We start from the raw sequence: 20129 nt of genomic DNA on the forward strand, positions 1-20129 counted from the left end.
TAAGAAGAAGATTCTAGGGGTGGCGGGGGTGGGAATCGTAGCGGTTGAAGACATGCATTTAAAGCACATCCAAAGTACTTTTAAAGTGTAGTGCTCTAACCCAAAGAATACCGGGAACTGTAGTTTCCCCCTTCACAGAGCTATAATTCCCAGGATTCTTTTGGGGGGTGCTTTAAATTGCGTGTTGGGTGTGCTTTAAATATATTCTGTAGATCTAATCATGGGGTCATGGAGTGAAGACGTGTAATAATTGTATCATAGAATTGTAGATTCGGAAGGGCCCTCCAATGGATAGCTTGTCCAACTCCCTGTGATGCAGGAATAGCAACTCATGGACACAAGAACTTCAGGGCTTGTTTGGAAGTGCTTTTCCCTGTGAGATCAAAATGAGGTGTATAAAATTGCACATGGTACAGGGAAAGTGGATCGAGAGAAACTCCCCCCCCCCATCCTAGAACCTGATATCATCCAATCAAGCTGAATGTTGGAAGATTCAGGACAGGCAGAAGAAAGCACCTTTTCACCCGCACGCTTAGTTAGGCTCTGGAATTTGCTCCCACAATATATGGTGCTGACAAGCAGCTTGGATGCCTTTAGAAGAGGATTAGACAAATTCATGGAAGGTGAAGCTCTCAATGGCTGCTAGCCGCAATAGCTATTCTCTGCCTCCACTATTTGGGGGCCGTTTGCCTCTGAGTACTGTTTGCTGGAATCAGAAATGGGGAGAAAGTGCAGCTGCACTCAGGTCCTTCTAGCAGGCTTCTGGTGGTCTTCTGTGTGATGCAGCAGCAAAGAAAGCTAATGCTATTCTAGGCTGCATCTACATAGGTCTAGTGCCCAGATCAAGGGATGTCATTGTTGTTGTTTAGGCGTTCAGTCGGGTCCGACTCTTTGTGACCCCCTGGACCAGAGCACGCCAGGCACTCCTGTCTTCCACTGCCTCCCGCAGTTTGTTCAGACTCATGTTTGTGGCTTCGAGAACACTGTCCAACCATCTTGTCCTCCGTCATCCCCTTCTCCTAGTGCCCTAAATCTTTCCCAACACCAGGGTGTTTTCCAGGGAGTCTTCTCTTCTCATGAGCTGGCCAAAGTCTTGGAGCCTCAGCTTCAGGATCTGTCCTTCCAGTGAGCACTCAGGGCTGATTTCCTTCAGAATGGATAGGTTTGATCTTCTTGCAGTCCATGGGACTCTCAAGAGTCTCCTCCAACACCATAATTCAAAAGCATAAAAAGAAGGCGATCAGCCTTCTTTATGTTCCAGCTCTCACTTCCATACATCACTACTGGGAAAACCATAGCTTTAACTACCGGTATATGGACCTTTGTTGGCAAGGTGATGTCTCTGCTTTTTATAGTGCCACTCTATGTTCTGCCTTGTTCAGACCACACCTGGAGTCCTGTGTCCAGTTGTGGTTGCCACAATTTAATAAGGATATGGACAAGCTGGAAGGTGTGCAGAGGAGGGCAACCAAGATGATCAAGGGTCTGGAAACCAAGCGTTCCTTATGAGGAACAGTTGAAGGGGTTGGGGATGTTCAGCCTGATAAAGAAGAAGATAATGAAAGGAGATACGAAAGGAGATTCCAACTAAACATCAGGAATAACTTTCTGATGGTAAGAGCTGTTCGACAGTGGAACGGTCTCCCTTAGAAGGTGGTGGAATCTCCTTCCTCGGAGGGTTTTAAGCAGAGGTTAGATGGCCACCTGTCATGTATGATCTAGTTGAGATTGGTCCCTTCCAGCGCTATGATTCTATGTCTTGCTGGGTGTTGGATAAGTTCTATCACGGCCTTCCTTATGGTCTTTTCCCAAACCATTTTGAGGGCAACAAGGTGGAGAAGGATGAGCTGGGTGTTGTGAGTTATCAAGGCACCTCTGGGTTGTGCCGTTCTGCCCAGAGAGTATGTCCTTTCTGGCAGATCTTTCTTCCTGCATGCTGCGAGGTAAATGTTTACTTGCAGACTGCGAACAAAGAGAAGTGTTCTGTTGACAGCTGACAACATTTGGCATTTGCAAGCGAAGAGATAATCGTTGAAATACAGGAGAGGCGAATGAGACGCAGTTCACCTTGAATGGTTTAGATTAGCATTGACGCTTCCACCCCCAGCGTTCTGTACTTTTAACTCTCGTGTTTATGAAAACGGAAGGCTTCCGGCCTCTCAGCCTGACACTGTGTTCTTGTTGTTTGGAACATAAAGGGCCTCGATACATATGAGAGAGAAAGAGAGAGAGAGAGAGAGAGAGAGAGAGAGAGAGAGAGAGAGAGAGAATCTGGCAGAGTTAAAACGGCAGAAAGTGAAGTCTTCCTTTGCAACTGTCAAGACTGAAATCGGGGCTAGCCAATGACTTTGTTTAGCTTCTGCTGAAAAACGTTGGTTTTTTTACTGCATCTCGGTTAAAAGATACAACTATGCTTGGAATACCGTGTACAGTGGTACTGTGGGTTACGAACCTAATTTGTTCTGGAGGTCCGTTCTTAAACTGAAACTGTTCTTAACCTGAGGTACCACTTTAGCTAATGGGGCCTCCTGCTGCCGCTGTGCCGCTGCCTCATCCTGAAGCAAAGTTTTTAACCCGAGGTATTCTTTCTGGGTTAGTAGAGTTTGTAACCTGAAGCATCTGTAACCCGAGGTACCACTTTACAGTTCTGGTTGCCTCACCCCATGAAGGCAGGAGATAGGGAGAAGATGGTCCACTGGCCTGATCCTGCAAGCTCTTTTTCTGTGTTCTTATTATCCCTTACCATTGGCCATGGTCAGGAATGGAAGTTGTCATCCACATTATCTGGGGGGAACCCTGTTGGCTACCCTGACCATAAATGCACCAAACAACTTAAATATATTTGCTGCTGAGCATGGTTTCTAAAAGGGATGTCCAGTTATACTGCTGCAGATGCACCACAGCTTTTCTTCTCTCTGTGCTCCTCCAAGCAGCCATTCCTCCTCTGATCCTTGCTGTGGATGCATGGCTTGTCCATCTCCAGGCACTGCAGTTGTCCGCAAGGGATTCCTGCATGGCAGGGCGGGTGGTGATCTAGATGGAGCAGTGAGCTGCCTCCGTATTAGGCAGTCTTGCATGTTACAGTTTCCAGAGAGGTAGCTGTGTTGGTCTGCTACAGGTGTCGATAACACAGACACCCAGCCATTGGTAAGCCAATGGAGACACAAAGTGTGCTGATAAAAACAGCAACACACCTTAGTTCTTATTCAGCCCACAAGAGGTGCCTCCTGAATTGTAATCCAGGGGTTTTCTTTGGCAGTTAATGGTTCATTTTGGCTCTGGGTTTGTCAGCACACATTTATACGGCATGAGCCAATGTCTCAGATACATCTGAGGTTCTGGACAGTCTATATTTGTAAAACTCAGTCCCCTTCCTCTCTCTGTTTGGCTGCCAACATGTGCCGATTTCCATGAGATACGTTGTTTACCAAACAGAAATCTGAAGCGCGAATATTGTACGCAATGAAATGTCACATTCTGGCACTTGGCTCTGATTTGAGTCATAACCTTAATTAATCCAGCGTCTGAGAAGCCTTTTTGGGGATAGTGAGATCACAAATGTGACAATAGCTGAGAATTGGCAGAAGAACCAATTTTCATCAAGCAGGAGACTAGGTTGGACCACTTGACTCACATGGGTAGTTTATACAGAATAAAGCGAAACACGAGATGAGCATATTGGAGAGCAGTAGGATGGGTGCCAGACAGTTCAAAGATGGAACTTAGGCTTTGCTCAGTGAATGCAGCCGCAGCATGACTTCTCCAGAGAAGCTTGCCAAGTATTTCCAAAGAACCTGGAAATGAATGGCAGATGGATTCCTTTCTTCGTGTTTAGTATAGAGTGTGCAACACGTATATGTTAGGAGGTAATCTTTACAACAGCCATGTAAGGTAGGCCCGGACTTTACAACAGTCGCAGGACTTGCCAGTGTCCCTATTTTCCAGGGAAAGTTTCTGATTTGATCTCGGAACATCCCGCTTTTCCCCAGGACATGTCTATTTTCATTGGAGAAATCTTGGAGGGTATGGAGTTATGCAACCCACAAGCTAAGGAGATAAGTACTACGCAACCTTTAGAAGACATCTGAAGGCAGCCCTGTTTTGTGTGTGTGTGTGTGTGTGTGTTGGATGCTACCCAGAGTGGCTGGGGCAACTCAGTCAGATTGGCAGGGTATAAAAAATAAAATTATTATTACAGTGGTACCTCAGAAGTCGAACAGAATCCATTCCGGAAGTCCGTTTGACTTCCAAAATGTTCAGAAACCAAGGCGTGGCTTCTGATTGGCTGGAGGAAGTTCCTGCAGCCAATCGGAAGCCCCACCGGACGTTTGGCTTCCAAAAGAACGTTTGAAAACTGGAACAATCAGTTCCAGGTTTGCGGCGTTCGGGAGCCAAAACGTTTCAGCCGCAAGGTGTTCGTCAACCAAGATGCGACTGTATTATCCTTGAGTAGGACATCCCTATTTTCATCAGAGAAATGTTGGAGTTTCTGGTTTTTACCGGAATGATCCTTGTCCCTATGTAGCGCCAAAGAGCAGGTTTTCTGGAGAAAAGTGGCAAGGCAAAGGCAGAACCCCTCACACCAACGCATTCTAGGTATGGGACAAAGCAACAGGTGGCTGAACCCTTCGTTTTTCAGACGTTGCAAGGAACAAAGCCTTGTGGAGGAGCCTTAATCACCTTGCATGGCAAACTGGCTCTGCAAGGCTGTGTCACGGCTAAGACCTGTTCCTTCCGCCCCTGAATCCACTTGCTTGTGAATCTTCGTTCTGGAACCCGAGCAATGTGCAAGCGGTCGAAAGCGCTGTAGGTTTCCAGGCTACCGTGATGTATCTGCTGTGTGGGAGGAAGGGAGAGAGATCCAGCACAAAAGTATTTCATCTTTTTCCAAGTGCTGTTTTTCTTCATAGCTATGGAAGAATGTAGGGATGCAGGTGGCGCTGTGGGTTAAGCCACAGAGCCTAGGACTTGCCGATCAGAAGGTCAGCGGTTTGAATCCCCGCGACGGGGTGAGCTCCCGTTGCTCGGTCCCAGCTCCTGCCAACCTAGCAGTTCGAAAGCACATCAAAATGCAAGTAGATAAATAGGTACCGCTCCGGCGGGAAGGTAAACGGTGTTTCCGTGCGCTGCTCTGGTTCGCCAGAAGCGGCTTAGTCATGCTGGCCACATGACCTGGAAGCTGTACGCCGGCTCCCTTGGCCAATAAAGCGAGATGAGCACTACAACCCCAGAGTCAGTCACGACTGGACCTAATGGTCAAGGGTCCCTTTACCTTTACCTTTATGGAAGAACGTGTGTCTGTGTGTGTGTAGAAAGAGACTTTCAGAAAAGAACCTTGCTGAATCAGGTATTTGGTGTTCCGCTAGATCAGTAGTTTTTTCAAAATTGGGGGGGGGGTCTGCTTTTGGACTACAACTCCCATCATCCCTAGCAGGGGTGATGGGAATTGTAGTCCGAAAACACCTGGAGACCCAAGTTTGGGAAACACAGCTTTAGATTAATCCAGGGCTGACCAATGTGGCACCTGCCAGATGTTGTTCAACCCCAATTCCCATCGCTCCCATACCATTGGTCATGATGGCTGGGGCTGATGGGAGTTGGAGTTCTGCAAGATTTCGTGGGCTGTTAGCATCTGACATCCCTTCCCTGAACTTCGTTGTCTTTGAAACATTCACATTGCGACAAAGCAAGGCCTGGGAAATGGAGGGATTTTCCTTTGATAGCCAGCATGGCTCAGTGGAGCCCAAACTTGAATTCCCAACTCAGCTGGCAACTAACTGTGCCGCCTTAAACGAGGCATTTTCTTTTAACTGTGCTTTCCCTGATTGTATTTCCCAGAAACTGGTTTCCAGAGCTTGCCATTGACAATGGAGGGAGAGCATACCCATTGTGGGTGGTTGCCACTGGTAGCCTAATCCCCCAATAACTTGCCTAATCCTCCTTTAAAACCATTCAAGTTGGGAGCCATCGCTGCCTCTTGCAGAGCGCATTCCATAGTTTATCTGTGTGGCGAAGTACTATTACTACTACCACTAATAATAATAATAATTTATTATTTATACCCCACCCATCTGGCAGGGTTTCCCCAGCCACTCTGGGTGGCTCCCAACAGAATATTAAAAACCTTCAGATGTCTTCTAAAAGTCAGACAGTTGTTTATTTCCTTGACATCTGGTGGGAGGGCGTACCACAGGGCAGGTGCCACCACTGAGAAGGCCCTTTCCCTGTTTCCCTGTAACCTCACTTCTCGCAGCGAGAGAACCGCCAAAAGGCCCTCAGAGGTGGACTTCAGTATCAGGGCTGAACGATGGGCGTGGAGACGCTCCTTCAGGTATACTGGGCTGAGGCTGTTTAGGGCTTTAAAGGTCAGCACCAACACTTTGAATTGTGCTCGGAAACATACTAGGAGCCAATGTAGGTCTTTCAGGACCGGTGTTATATGGTCTTGACGACCACCTTCTGTAAAATGTGTTTACCTCTGAGAAACGTGAACTGCCAAAACGCTATTACCTCCCTGCTATGGATAGGCTCAAGCCTTCATTAAAAAGTAAATAAATACATTAACTGGATGTGTAGGAAAGTGAGACTGAAAGAGACCCCCATTGCATACCCTCCCCACAACCACCCCAGTTTTCCCAGGACATCCCAGAATTACAGAAGCCATCCATCCTGGCTTCTGGTGCCACACAAGCTGACCTGCGTGGGAGTATGGCTCCGAAAGATGTGCATCTCCTTCCTTGGAGGTGTTTAAGCAGGGGTTGGATGGCCATGTGTCATGGATGCTTTAGCTGAGATTTCTGCATTGCAGGGGGTTGGACTAGATGACCCTTGGGTCCCTTCCAACTCTGCAATTCTGTGACCCCGTGGAATGCTGGAGGGTATGCCGTTGATGCTGCTTGCAGCCCGGACTCTTCCAAATTCATGTGTATTTCCCTGCTGATGGGATCAGTACGGTGCCCTTTGTTTGACGTTGCCGCTGGCTCTCCCAGCTTCCCTACCTTGCGTCTGAGCCCAGAAACTTTGTCCTCCCCGTGTCGTCCTTAAACGGTGCCTCCGAGGTACTTCCAGGGTGAGCTCTGGCCTTGGGGAAAACAACCTTGCCGGAGACTGAGCCCAGCGCAGATCCTTGGTTATAAAAGAACAGATGTTCCGATGCCATCACCCCTGCTAATTGGAATTAAAAAAAGAGGCTCTGTGCCGCATCTCAAATTTCCCAGCCATCTGCGCCAGGGGGAAACAGAACAGGAGGATTCTTTCCTTTGGGAACTTGTGGAGCGGTGGGTGCGAGGGACAGCTGGTGTGTGTGTGTGTGTGCGTGCTAGAAAGGGAGAGCATGAGCATATGAACACACCAGCTGTCGGGTGTGTTACTGTTTTGTGTTGCTTACCCTTGGGAATAAAGGAACACAGTTCTGGCACCAGCCAAGGCTGGTTGCAGCAGTTTTTCGGCACGACCAACGCCTGCGACGGGGAACAGAGTTGTCTCTGCACTTGAGGGTCTGTTTCTCTTACTTACACCATCCAGCACAAAAAACATTGGTATACTAGTATATACCAGCCTCTGCCAACCTGGTGCCACCCTGAGGCCCATGGTCTACAGTTCCCACAATCCCTGATCATTGGTCATGCTAGCTGGGTGTCAGGGCTGGTTGAGATGCAGGTTGGCACTCTGGACGCAGAGACAAACAGAAAAGTTAACTCTTTATTCTAGGGAAAAGTATGCAAGGCAACAGTGCCTAGAAACAGGACTGGCCCCTATGAAACAGTTGCCAGGACTGAATGTCTTCACCTTCTACTTCCCTCTAAGACTCCTTCCAAGCAGCCTCAAACTATGTTGGACGGGGCAAATCGGTGCTCTTTGTTCTGTGTCCTTGGAGACAAGGGTGGAGAGGAGCTTAGTACAGTACCAGCAGCAAGCTCCTGGCATGTTTCTGCAGCATCTGTCTTCCTCCTCCTCCTCTGCTTCATCTGCTGAGTCTGAACTGCTTTCTGCACTTGGCTCCTCTTGCTCGCTAAAGCCTGTTGCCTCTTCAGCATCCAACCATTCCTCCCCTTCTTTTCCCTCTGACCTGCCCTCAGTGTCCCACTGCCACTCCCCGGACTCTGAGTCTTCCTCCTCTAAGGCTTTCCTAGGGGGTTCCCTGGCTGGCAGAAGCCAGCCAGTCCCTGCCACTGGGGTTGATGGGAGATGGTGTACGAAACATTTGGATGATGCCAGATGGGGAGGTCTGCTATAAAGGACACCCAAAGTCACCCAGGGGACAGCAAGGTCAGGAAGGAGCAAGCAGAATCATACGGCGTGGTCTAAGTCAGCCTTACCCAACTTGGGGTGCTTCAAATATTCGGATTACCATTCCCATCAATGGAATTGCATACACTCTCGCTGTGTTTAGCTCAAGTGTATTTAGCCTTTCCAGGTTAGAGCTCGGCTTGGGGTGGGATGGAGCTTGTATGTTTTTAATAAATGCCAGATGTTATTCAGTGCTGGTTAGTGGATCTTAAACCACCTGTAACCCACAAAAGATTCGTGCCAAGTTTAAAAGATCAAAGTGCCTTTCCGCGGGAAGTTCAATCCCACCACGCTGCCAACATGTAGTAATGTTCGCCCCCAACCACTTGCCCCTCCCTTCTCCTGTCTCTGCTCTCCGGCCAGACTAGGACACCCAGGGCAGGGTTGGCAGGCAAATTACTTTTTGCAAAACAGAACAAACACGACCCGGTAGGGCTGCCACCACTCCCTCGTGTCCAGGGGACCCAGAATCACAACCCAGGGAGAAGGCTGCGACCTGTTATCCTGGCTGTCCCCCTACTCCACAAGCTGCATCCACAGACTTGCAGGCAGAAGTTCTACGGTAGAGCGTAACCAAGCATAAGGCTAGGACTTAGCTATTCCCTCCGGAAAGGCACACAAACTAAAACAGTTTCATTCTTAAAAGGTTTATTTTAAAATAACATAAGAATCATGCTAGAATAGCAGGCACTTCTTTTGAGCGTTACAGATAAGAAAATAACAATGGTACATAGTATAGCTAACTCTACATACTCACAAGCTCTAACACAAAATAGGATAGTTGAAGTCCTTTAAGAATCTGCAAGTTGAAGGCTTTTGAAGATCTCCATTTCAAAAGACGAAACGACGGCTATTAAGTTGGAACAATAGAGCCGGGCATCTTTGCGGATTGCAGAGCAAAGGCAGAGAGCAAAGAGCAAAACGATTCTCTGATCTTTTATTCACAATTCGCACTTGGCGTCGTAACTTTCAAGCCAATCATAAGACTCAAATTATTTTTAAATTCGCCAATGACCGGCTTGCTGGTCAATCAATTTACCTCTTGACAGCTGGGGCAATTTAGAATCTAAACTTTAAATCAAAGAATTTCCTCCCTTCCGTGGAAATTAGCCAGACCCTCATTCCCAAGCAATTCAAGGACAGATAGCATCACTGGGGGGGGGGGGGATTCACACTCTCAACCCCAGGTGTTAGCAACCCCAGGTGTTAGCTCTTTCATTAAATCAAAGCTTCCTTTATTCCAATAAAGCTTTCAGCCAAGGAGCCAACTAGTCTAAGGTTTAAAGATACACAACTTCTTTCCCAGGGTCCTTGTGGCCGATTGAAACTCCCACAAGGCTTCACTCCCTTTGCTTGACCAAGGAATGATTTCTAAATAATACTAACTTTACTACAGTGACTGTCAGGGAACTGACATCAGAGCCAGAGGTGGAGGCAAGGCTCTCAAGCGATGCTGGAGAGGGGCCCAGCAGGGAGAGAGGGAGCTCATCGGCTGGGGAAGGGAATCAGCATAACACCAGGGATAGAGGAGGGCAGATGGGAGAATCCGCGAGGGGGCTCCAAGACTCTTCGCTGGAGACCAGCGGGGAGAGCACGGGTCCTCCGCTGCCCACACCCACCCTGCGCAGAAGACTTCCGCGCAGGGAAAGTAGGCATAGACTTGGCGTCAAAGAACTTCTTTGCTGGAAGAAGTTCAAGAAACGCCCACTGACGGATTCTGCTAGCGACTGAACAGCCACGAAGTGAAGGGCTGTCCAACCAGAACAGGTTTAACCAGGCTACCTAGGCAGGAGTGGCGGTAACTTACGCACGAGCAACCCCTTATAACCATTACAGTGACAAATTGGAAAATTGCCTGAACTGTGCAGCAAATAGCTGCAGATAGCTAGCATAAAACGTTGGGGGTGGGAGGGGCAAGACTGAAACAGGGTTTGATTTGCTGGTCTGCATGGCTGTAGCATTTCAACTCCAAATCTGATCTTTTTGCCCAGATGAGGGCATTGCTGCAAACTCCTTTGCTTTGTTTTCCTCCTTGGTGGAAGAGCATCTGCTTTGCATTCAGAAAGCCCCAGGTTTTAATCCCCCAGTGTTTCTCAAACTAGTGTTCCCGGCTGTTGCTGGACTCCAGCTCCCATCATCCCTGACCACTGGTCCTGCTAGCTATTGGGAGTTGGGGACCCAAGCTGTGGCCTAAAGGCATCTTGAGGCAGGGCTGGGAGAGACTCCATGGCTGAAACCCTGGAGAGCTGCTGCCAGTCAGTGCAGACAGTACTGAAGTAGTTTCATCCAATGGTCTGACTTAATAGAAGGTGCCTTCCTAGATCCTCTGCATGTTCCTTGGTGCTTGACAGAATAAAAGAGGATTAGACGCTTGCTCAGCAGCAGAGGCTCTCTGGATTTGATGCTCGCTGGCAGAAACGTGTCATATTTATATGTGCATCAATAATCCTGAAAATACAGTGCTGCCTTGGTTTTCGAACATAATCCATTCCCAAAGACCATTCAACTTCCAAAATGTTCAAAACCGAAGCATTTACTTTCGGAAAACTCAATATGGAAGCCGTGTGGCACGTTCAGCTTCTGAAAAGCATTCAAAAACTAAAATGTTTGACTTCCAAGATGTTGGAAAACTGAGGTACCACTCTTCTTCTGCTTCTGCTTGTGCTTCATTGAATTTATATACTGCCCTATACTCGGTATATGGGACGCGGGTGGCACTGTGGGTTAAACCACACTGCCTAGGACTTGCCGATCAGAAGGTCAGCGGTTCGAATCCCCGCGGCGAGGTGAACTCCCGTTGCTCGGTCCCTGCTCCTGCCAACCTAGCAGTTCGAAAGCACATCAAAGTGCAAGTAGATAAATAGGTACCGCTCTGGCGGGAAGGTAAACGGGGTTTCCGTGCACTGCTCTGGTTTGCCAGAAGTGGCTTAGTCATGCTGGTCACATGACCCAGAAGCTGTACACCGGCTCCCTCGGCCAATAAAGCGAGATGAGCACCGCAACCCCAGAGTCGGCCACGACTGGACCTAATGGTCAGGGGTCCCTTTACCTTTACCCGGTATATAATCGCCGCTTCGACAATTATTTTAAATGGAAGCAAGTGAATGCTAACCACCATTACAACTTCTCTCCACTGACACCCATCCTGTTCATTGGAAAGGAAAGGAAAAATTGATTGGGGTATAATGGGGAAGCAGGAGTGAAATATTTCTAGTTGATTCTGCCAATAGGAAGGGACATAGAAAGTCAAGGGAAGTCACTTAGAGGAGAAGCTATTGATGGCTGCTAGCCATGATGGCTGTGCTCTGCCTTTGCAGTTCAAGGTAGCAAGTCGCTGGAAGAGAGGGCTCTTGTGCTTGAATCCTGCTTGCTGGTTTTCCACAGGCATCTAGTTGGCCCCTGTGAGAACAGGATGCTGGACTCACCCAGCAGGTCTCAACTTACCTTCTTCTTCTTTGGCGATCCCTCGTAGCCGAGTAAAATTGTCTTCCATAAACACGGTTTTAACACTGAGTCCGTAAGTGACTGTGGAGGCCAATTCTGGATCCACACTTCCTTCCACAGTGGGGACATTGGTTTCCAGGTGGGAGCTGATTTGCCAAGCGTGCCTTCCTCCTATCATGTTTCTCCCTTGCGTCCTGAGTTCGAGTGTCTTCAAAGCCCATGACGCCTTTGGTAAAGGCTGCTCTCCAACTGGAGCGCTCGCAGGCCAGTGTTTCCCAGTTGTCAGTGTTTATACTACATTTTTTTAGACACTCAGTGACTGATGCTCTAAGTGTCTTTCTTATCTGGAAACTGTCACTTTCTCTGCATCCTTCTCCACGAGCTGTCAAAATTCCTCTTTGTATGTGTTTGTGTGTGTGCTCTTTTCTCCCAGTGAATAGCTTCGGGGAAGACGAAGACCTGACCACCTCCTCGGACAGCGACGACGAGGTGATCAAGCAGTTTGAGATCTCCGTTTCGCGCTCGCAGAGCTTCCGTTCGGGAGTTTCCGAGAAAGGAACGCAAGCCGGTTCCGAGCGCAGGCCCAAATTCAACCGCTTGCTGTCGAATCACGAAGAGTACAGCTCCGAGGCCTCTGAATGCGAAGGTATTACCCAGCTCTCTCCAAAAAAAGAAACAAAGCAGTCAAACACAAGAGATGGTTTACTCCGAGAAGTCCAACAAGGATGGACTCAGTTTCTGTGGCTTCGGAGGAAATGGCAAAAGCAGGAAAAAATGCACTGATGTGCTGGTGCGCGCACACCGTCTTCCCATGACTTGAAAGGATTATCCATTTTGAATCTCAGTTGATAGGTATAGCCTTTCAAGATGAGAACGTCAAAGGTGTAACAAAACAGTCAGTAACCCAAGAAAAACGCATCTCCCAAGATTCTCTGGGTCAACTTCCCAGAGAACCTTGCGAATGGCAGAGGATTCTGGGAAGCATTCTACAGAACACACTCACTTTTCTGCACGACATTTCCTAAGTCTCACTTTGCACCTGAATTTTTATTTATATCCCGCCCTCCCCAGCCGAAGCCGGGCTCAGGGCGGCTAACAACAATAAAACAGTACAACAGTACAACACAACACAACACAACACAACACAACACTCTAAAACCATTCATTATAAAATTAATTCAAATCAAACCAATGGCAACCATTGGGCCAGAGCTCCGCGAAGATTGCCGAAGGAGGGAGTCAGGCTGTGCCCTGGCCAAAGGCTTGGCCAAAGGCCTGCGGAAAGATGTCAAGTCCCGCAGGGCCCTAGTCTCTTGTGACAGAGTGTTTCATCAATGGATGAACCTCAACACTGCACTTCCTTGCAAGGGAAAATCTTTTCAGGAAAGCTTGTTCGCCATTACTGAATTTCTCCCTGGGGAACTCTGCAATCATTGGCTCCCCGACATTTCTATATAGCGGTACCTTGGTTCCCAAACGGCTTGGCTCCCAAACAAATTGGCTCCTGAATGCCGCAAACCCGGAAGTAAGTGCTCCGGTTTGCGAACGTTTTTTAGAAGCCGAATGTCCGTTTCGGTTGTTGTCAATGTTTCCGGGGCCCATCAGCCAATCAGAAGCTGTGCCTTGGTTTGTGAACATTTTGGAAGTCAAACGGACTTCCAGAACGGATTGAGTTCAGGAACCAAGGTACTACTGTACAACGTTGCCAAGGGAACCCCGAGATTTTACAGAACACAGTTTTCACCCACCTAGTCTGCAGGATTCAACCATCCCAACTGAATCCCTCAAACTGCATTCCGTAATAATAGCCAACATCCTGGCTTCAGACCAAATCCACAAGGCACGGTGGGGAGGCAAACTTTGTGTGGGAAGTGTGTAATGTAACTTCTCACTAGAAAGGCACGTCTTCTATTCTGAAAAGCCTGCGGCGCTTTTTTATTTTTTTACATTTATAAAACCTGCCTTTTCAGCCCACCGCTCCGACGTGCCCCAAATGTATATATATCAATCGTGTCCTTGTTGATTTCGGAGCTGCAATCTGCTGCGTGAGCCGAGTCCTGTTTGATTTTAGCAGAGCTGGGAGCCATCATAAGCATAAGCCTTTGGTTTGGGAAGTGGGGAAACGCCATCTGGACCCGTTCTGTTCATAAGAACGGGACCATGTGGTTTTCAACCTAAATGCACACTTTTAACTTGGCTGGAAGCCCCATTGAACCGACTGGGCTTGTGAAGATGCCCTGGGCCAAACTACCGTATTTTTCGCTCTATAAGACGCACCAGACCACAAGACGCACCTAGTTTTTGGAGGAGGAAAACAAGAAAAAATATATTCTGAATCTCAGAAGCCAGAACAGCAAGAGGGATCGCGGCGCAGTGAAAGCAGCAATCCCTCTTGGTGTTCTGGTTTCTCTGATAGCTGTGCAGCCTGCATTCGCTCCATAAGACGCACACACATTTCCCCTTACTTTTTAGGAGGGAAAAAGTGAGTCTTCTAGAGCAAAAAATACAGTATAAAGCTGTGCTGATTTCAGCAGGGCTTTCATAGGCTGCAGACCTGAGCACAGCTGAAACGTTAAGTGTCTCTGCACCCCTGCAGAGTTTTGCCCAAGGAAAGGCTTCCCATTATTCCTGGGTGGCTTCTTCCGTCTCCCTTCCTTGCCCCTCTTCTCTAGCAAATGAAGGATGGTAAATGTGTGGTGAGGGAGAAATAATTCAGAGCAGGGGAGCGGGAAGCTTTTTCAGCTGCAGGGCTGCTCCTGGGCAACTTCAAAGAACCATAGAATTGCAGAGTTGGAAGGGACACCCCAATGTCATCTAGTCCAGCCCCCTGGCAATGCAGGGATCTTGCCCTAATTGGGACTCGAACCCGCAGCACTGCGATTGAGAGCCTTGTGCTCTACCAACTAAGCAAAGGCAAAAGTTGGCAGAGAAGCAAGTGTACATCTTAGCTTAGTAGGGCATGCGAGTTTCTGCACTCCCCTGTCTCTGTCAGAGAATCATGGAATCGTAGCATTGGAAGGGACCCCCAAAGGTCATCCAGTCCGACCCCTTGCAATTCAGGAATCTCAGCTCAAGCACCCATGACATCCAGACAAGCACGAGACATTATCTGAGTTCAAGGGCACATCTAGCCAGGCAAAAACATGGAAGGAGGGTGCATAGCGGGGCCAGTGAGGGATGTGGCCTGGAGAGAAGTCCAAGGGCCAAGTGCAGAGGTCTAGAGGGCCACATTCAGCCTCTGGGCCCGAGGCTCTCCTTCCCTAACATAGAGAAACAGGGTCTTCTGATTACCGTATTTTTTGCTCTATAAGATGCACATAGGAGGGGGAGAACAGGAAAAAAAAATTCCCCCCCTCTCTGCTCAGCGCCCCTTCACCGAAGCGGCAGGAGAAACAGAGCCCCTTCCATTTCTCCTCCCGCTTCGCTGAAGGGGCACTGCGCAGAGAGGGAAAACTGTGCAGCGCCTCTCCAGTGAAGCGTAGCCTGGAGAGCAAGAGGGATTGGTGTGCACCGACCCCTCTCGCTCTCCAGGCTTCAGGCGGCTATCTGCAAGCCTTCGGAGCACAGCGGGAAGTCCTGCCGTGCTCTGAAGGCTTGCAGATAGCTGCCTGAAGCCCTGGAGCGCAGCAGGAGTTCCCTGCGCTCCGGGGGCTTCAGGCGGCTTCAGCGAAAGCAACGTGAAGCCTCCGGAGCGCGGGGGGAGTTTTCCCTCTGCGCTTCAGAGGCTTCACGTTGCTATCACTGAAGCCAAGGATCCTGCACTCGCTCCCTAGGACGCACACACATTTCCCCTTCATTTTTGGAGGGGAAAAGCTGCGTCCTATAGAGCGAAAAATACGGTAGATTCATATCCCGCCTTTTCTCCAAGGAGATCAAGGTGGTGTACAAATTCCCCCCCCTCCATTTTATCCTCACAACAACCCTGTGAGGTAGGAAGATAGTGGCTGGCTCAAGGCCACCCAATGTGGGGATTTGAACCCTGGCTGCCAGGTTCTAGTCAGTCCCACTAACAACTCCTGCCCTGTTGGCATCCTTCTGTCTTGGGAGACAATGGAGTCCGCCTCCAAGGGGGAAAGCAAACTGCTGTGTTAGCAGCGCCGAAGTGAGTTCCTTGTGGTGCAAGCCTGGGCAGAGGGTCTGGAGGTCCTGGGCTGCCCAAATAACAAGACCCTCCTCTGGCCTCTCTGATGTGGTCCGAAGGAAAGCAGAGCAAGACGTTGGGCACCAGCTTGGCTGCAGGAGTTGCCGGAAGGCAGGCGCAATGGGTTGTGCCCAACAACTTGCAATCATGGTGGGGAACACGGAGGGTGAAAATTGTCCTCTTCACCTCCCGCCCCCTACCCAGTGGGCCAGTGCTTGCCTGGGGGCGGAGGAGGATACGATACGATATGATACGATATGATACAATAATAATCTTTATTGTCATTGTCCCATACAGAACAACGAAATTGAAAAAATCTACATCAGACATTCAAAAACCAACAAGCTTGCTATCCCAGCTATCCCAGCCTGGTTAACCACCTAAATAATAATAATATAATAATAATTTATTATTTATACCCCGCCCATCTGGCTGAGTTTCCCCACCCACTCTGGGCGGCTCCCAATCAAGTGTTAAAAACAGTATAGTATTAAATATTAAAAACTTCCCTGAACTTCCCTAAAAACTCTGATACCTCATAATTAAATACAATATACAGTGGTACCTCAGGTTAAGTACTTAATTCATTCCGGAGGTCCGTTCTTAACCTGAAACTGTTCTTAACCTAAAGCACCACTTTAGCTAATGGGGTCTCCTGCTGCCGCCGCGCCACCGGAAGACGATTTCTGTTCTCACCCTGAAGCAAAGTTCTTAATCTGAAGCACTATTTCTGGGTTAGCGGAGTCTGTAACCTGAAGCGTATGTAACCTGAAGCGTATGTAACCCGAGGTACCACTGTACAGCTTCAGGTTGCATATGCTTCAGGTTACAGACTCCACTAACCCAGAAATAGTACCTCGGGTTAAGAACTTTGCTTCAGGATGAGAACAGAAATTGCACGGCGGCAGCAGGAGGCCCCATTAGCTAAAGTGGTGCTTCAAGTTAAGAACAGTTTCAGGTTAAGAACGGACCTCGGAATGAATTAAGGACGTAACCAGAGGTACCACTGTACTCCCACAGAGACTACCTTACACCGCGTTTAAAACCAAAATTGCATTTGGATAGAAGCTATTTCTCGGGCGGCTAGTCCTAGTCTTTATAACCCTGTACTTTCTTCCAGAACGAGGGTGGCTCCCTCAATATTGCAGGGAGGGCTCAACCCTCTGGCTACAAATATTGAGGAGGCTGAAGCCCCTTCTGCCCTCTATAGTTGGCATCCCTGGCAGAATGAGGCATACAAGGCACCATCGCACTGTCTTAGGGACTTCACTCTGGATTTGTGTAGCCTTTTTTTCTCCCAAAGATGTCATGCAAGGCAGCAGAGGTTCTGCACACTGACTTCCATGTACATGATGCACATGCTCTCAAACAGTTGCTCGTCACCCACCCTACATTTTCAGGTGTGCACTTCAAAACAAAACTCCTAGGGTTTGGGGCGAAGAGGCCCTTCGGTTGGTTCCCAAGGGAGAAACTGGTTTGGCTCCTTCGTTGCCATTCTGTTGGAAAGAGGTGTTCTTCCTTTGAAGGCTCAGGATTCCCAAATCCCTCATGCATAGTTATCACTTCTAGGCCCTGTGATGCAGGGGATTAAAGCATCTGCACACTTGAGGGATACAGAAACGGCTGGTCTTAATCCCCCCCCCGACAAAATTATTTTTCTCTCTGCTCTTAAAATGTGCTAGATCTCGACGGGTTCAGCCAACTGAGTTACCAAGACAACCTCTCTTATCACGAAGATGACCATCTATCCCTCGACTCCAGAACGGCGTCAGAGAGCAGGGGCTCTGGGCAGCCCAAAGACCCCGGGGTGGAGGTCAGCGCGACGCCCAGCCTCAGCCGGCAAGAGACGGAAGGGAGCTTGGAAATGGAGACGGCTTTTAGCAACCAAGGATTCGAAGGGAACGACGCCACGGACAGCTCGTCGGCCTGGAGCCCGGAGGTAAGAAGAAAGCAGTTGTTTTTGCAACGTGGAGGTTGTTCCATTCCTTCTTAGATGTGTTCTCTAGGGCGGCTGCATTTCTGTTTACCATGTTTTAATGTCATGAAATGAGTTAATTAATGAAAGAGCACTGTACTATTGGGATTTGTTGTTTAGTCGTTTAGTCGTGTCCGATTCTTCGTGACCCCATGGACCAGAGCACGCCAGGCACTCCTGTCTTCCACTGCCTCCCGCAGTTTGGTCAAACTCAATATTGGGATACCTCTCCTTTTTAGGACGTCTTGTGCGCTCACAGCCTGGAAGGTTGTGGGTGTTAAGTCCATTTGGTATGAATGGATAATGTGTAGTTGCAGTTATGGAAAGCCCATATAGAAGATATCTGAAGGCAGTCCTGTACAGTGGACGCTCGGGTTGCAAACGTGATCTGTGCAGGATGCATGTTCGCAACCCACAGCGTTTGCAACCTGCAGCGGTGCATCTACGCACGCGCAGGTTGTGATTCGGCGCTTCCGCGCATGCGCAAGCAGTGATTTAGCGCTTCTGCACATGTGCAACTGCCGAAACCCAGAAGTAACCCGTTCCGGTACTTCCGGGTTTTGGCGGGTCCGTACCCCAAAAAAACACAGCCTAAAGCATCTGTAACCCGAGCTATGACTGTGTAGGAAAGTTTCTAATGTCTGATGTTTTATTCTGCTTTTCTATTTGTTGGAAGCTGCCCAGAGTGGCTGGGGCAACCCAGTCAGATGGAGGGGGTACAAATAAAATAATAGTAGTAGTAGTAGTAATAATAATAATAATAATAATACAGTGGTGCCTCGCAAGACGAAAATAATCCGTTCTGTGAGTCTCTTCGTCTAGCGGTTTTTTCGTCTTGCGAAACACCCCTATTAGCGGCTTAGCGCTATTAGCGGCTTAGCAGCTATTAGTGGCTTAGCGGCTTAGAAAAAAGGGGGGGGGAATCGAAAAAAATTCGCAAGACTCGCAAGACGTTTTCGTCTTGCGAAGCAAGCCCATAGGGAAATTCGTCTTGCGAAGCGCCACGGAAAACCCTTTCGTCTAGTGGGTTTTTCGTCTTGCGAGGCATTCGTCTTGCGGGGCACCACTGTAATAATAATAATAATAATAATAATAATAATAATAATAATAATAATATCCCACCCGTCTGACTGGGTTGCACCAACCACTCTGGGCGGCTTCCAACATATATAAAAACATAGTAAAACATTGAACATTAATAGACTTCTCTATACAGGGCTGCCTTCAGATAACTCCTAAAGGTTGTTGTTGTTGTTATTAATATGGAATGCTTTTTGACTACTACTATTATTTATCTAGCACCACCAATGTGCATGGTGGCAAAGCCATAGCTTAACTGTACATCATCTGCTTTGAATGCCCAAGGCCTTGGGTTCAATTCCTGGCACCTTCAGGAGAGATGCCAGGGCCAGGAGACACTTTATGCTCACCCACACTTCTATTTGCCCTGCAGTTTCTTCTGTTTGGTCCATGACTTCTTGGCAGGGGTTCTAGAAGACTTTCCCCGGAAAGACCCGAGGTTTAGCGCTATATCGGAACGAGAGTCGATCTGCAGAACACCCGATTGACATTTGCTCTGATTCAGCCGTAAACAGTGGGTTTCCCCAGGGAAAGTGGTGGGACAGAAAGAAAACCCTCTCGGGTGAGCCCTTCCTGTCTGAACCCTTGGAAAGACCCTGCCAATCAGTGTAGGTAGATGGGCCCATCGTCTGACCTTATATATAAGGCAGCTGCAAACCCCGCCTGCTCAGCCCCCGAGAATGTGGCATCCATCACTTCGATTCATGCAGTGACTCTTACACAGGCATAGGCAAACTCGGCCCTCCAGATGTTTTGAGACTACAATTTCCACCATCCCTGACCACTGGTCCTGTTAGCTAGGGATGATGGGAGTTGTAGTCCCAAAACATCTGGAGGGCTGACTTTGCCTGCTCTTACAGAACACGTTTGCCTGCCAGAATCCTTTTCCAGATAAGGATGTTGTAGCAATCACTATGAAGGGGATTGGGAAACGAGGGCTTTCAAGGCTTTATAAAATTCTGCAGCTGCAGATACTTCTCTCCCCTCCACATGCTTGACAGCTATTATTGAAATACGTCAGTTTGCAGGTTTTTTTTAACATAAAATCTTTCCGGCAGATTCAGATTACCAAGCATGGTCTGCTGAACATAATGCTAAGCCCATGGTTTTATCATTAAGCAAAGTTAACAAACCACAGTTAAAACAGCGGCACTTGGCAGATGGCTACTTAGAATTTGGTTTGTTCCCTACAAACTGGGA

The 20129-nt window shown here is 48.4% G+C and overlaps 1 protein-coding gene across 3 annotated transcripts in view; it reads left to right on the top strand.

The window, feature by feature from the left end:
- SYT16 (synaptotagmin 16) overlaps positions 1-20129 on the top strand; it is a 109376-nt gene that overhangs the window by 66510 nt on the left and 22737 nt on the right. For 2 of the 3 annotated variants that reach the window (XM_081862022.1, XM_081862023.1), the window contains exon 4: positions 17557-17813. In XM_081862022.1, coding sequence (XP_081718148.1) covers positions 17557-17813 — 257 coding nt within the window. Of the gene's footprint in view, positions 1-12166; positions 12380-17556; positions 17814-20129 lie in introns of all 3 variants that reach the window. The other variant, XM_081862024.1, reaches the window with a different exon arrangement.

Source organism: Podarcis erhardii, assembly GCF_964252035.2.
Source record: "Podarcis erhardii genome assembly, chromosome: 1".
In the NCBI taxonomy this organism is placed as follows: Eukaryota; Metazoa; Chordata; class Lepidosauria; order Squamata; family Lacertidae; genus Podarcis; species Podarcis erhardii.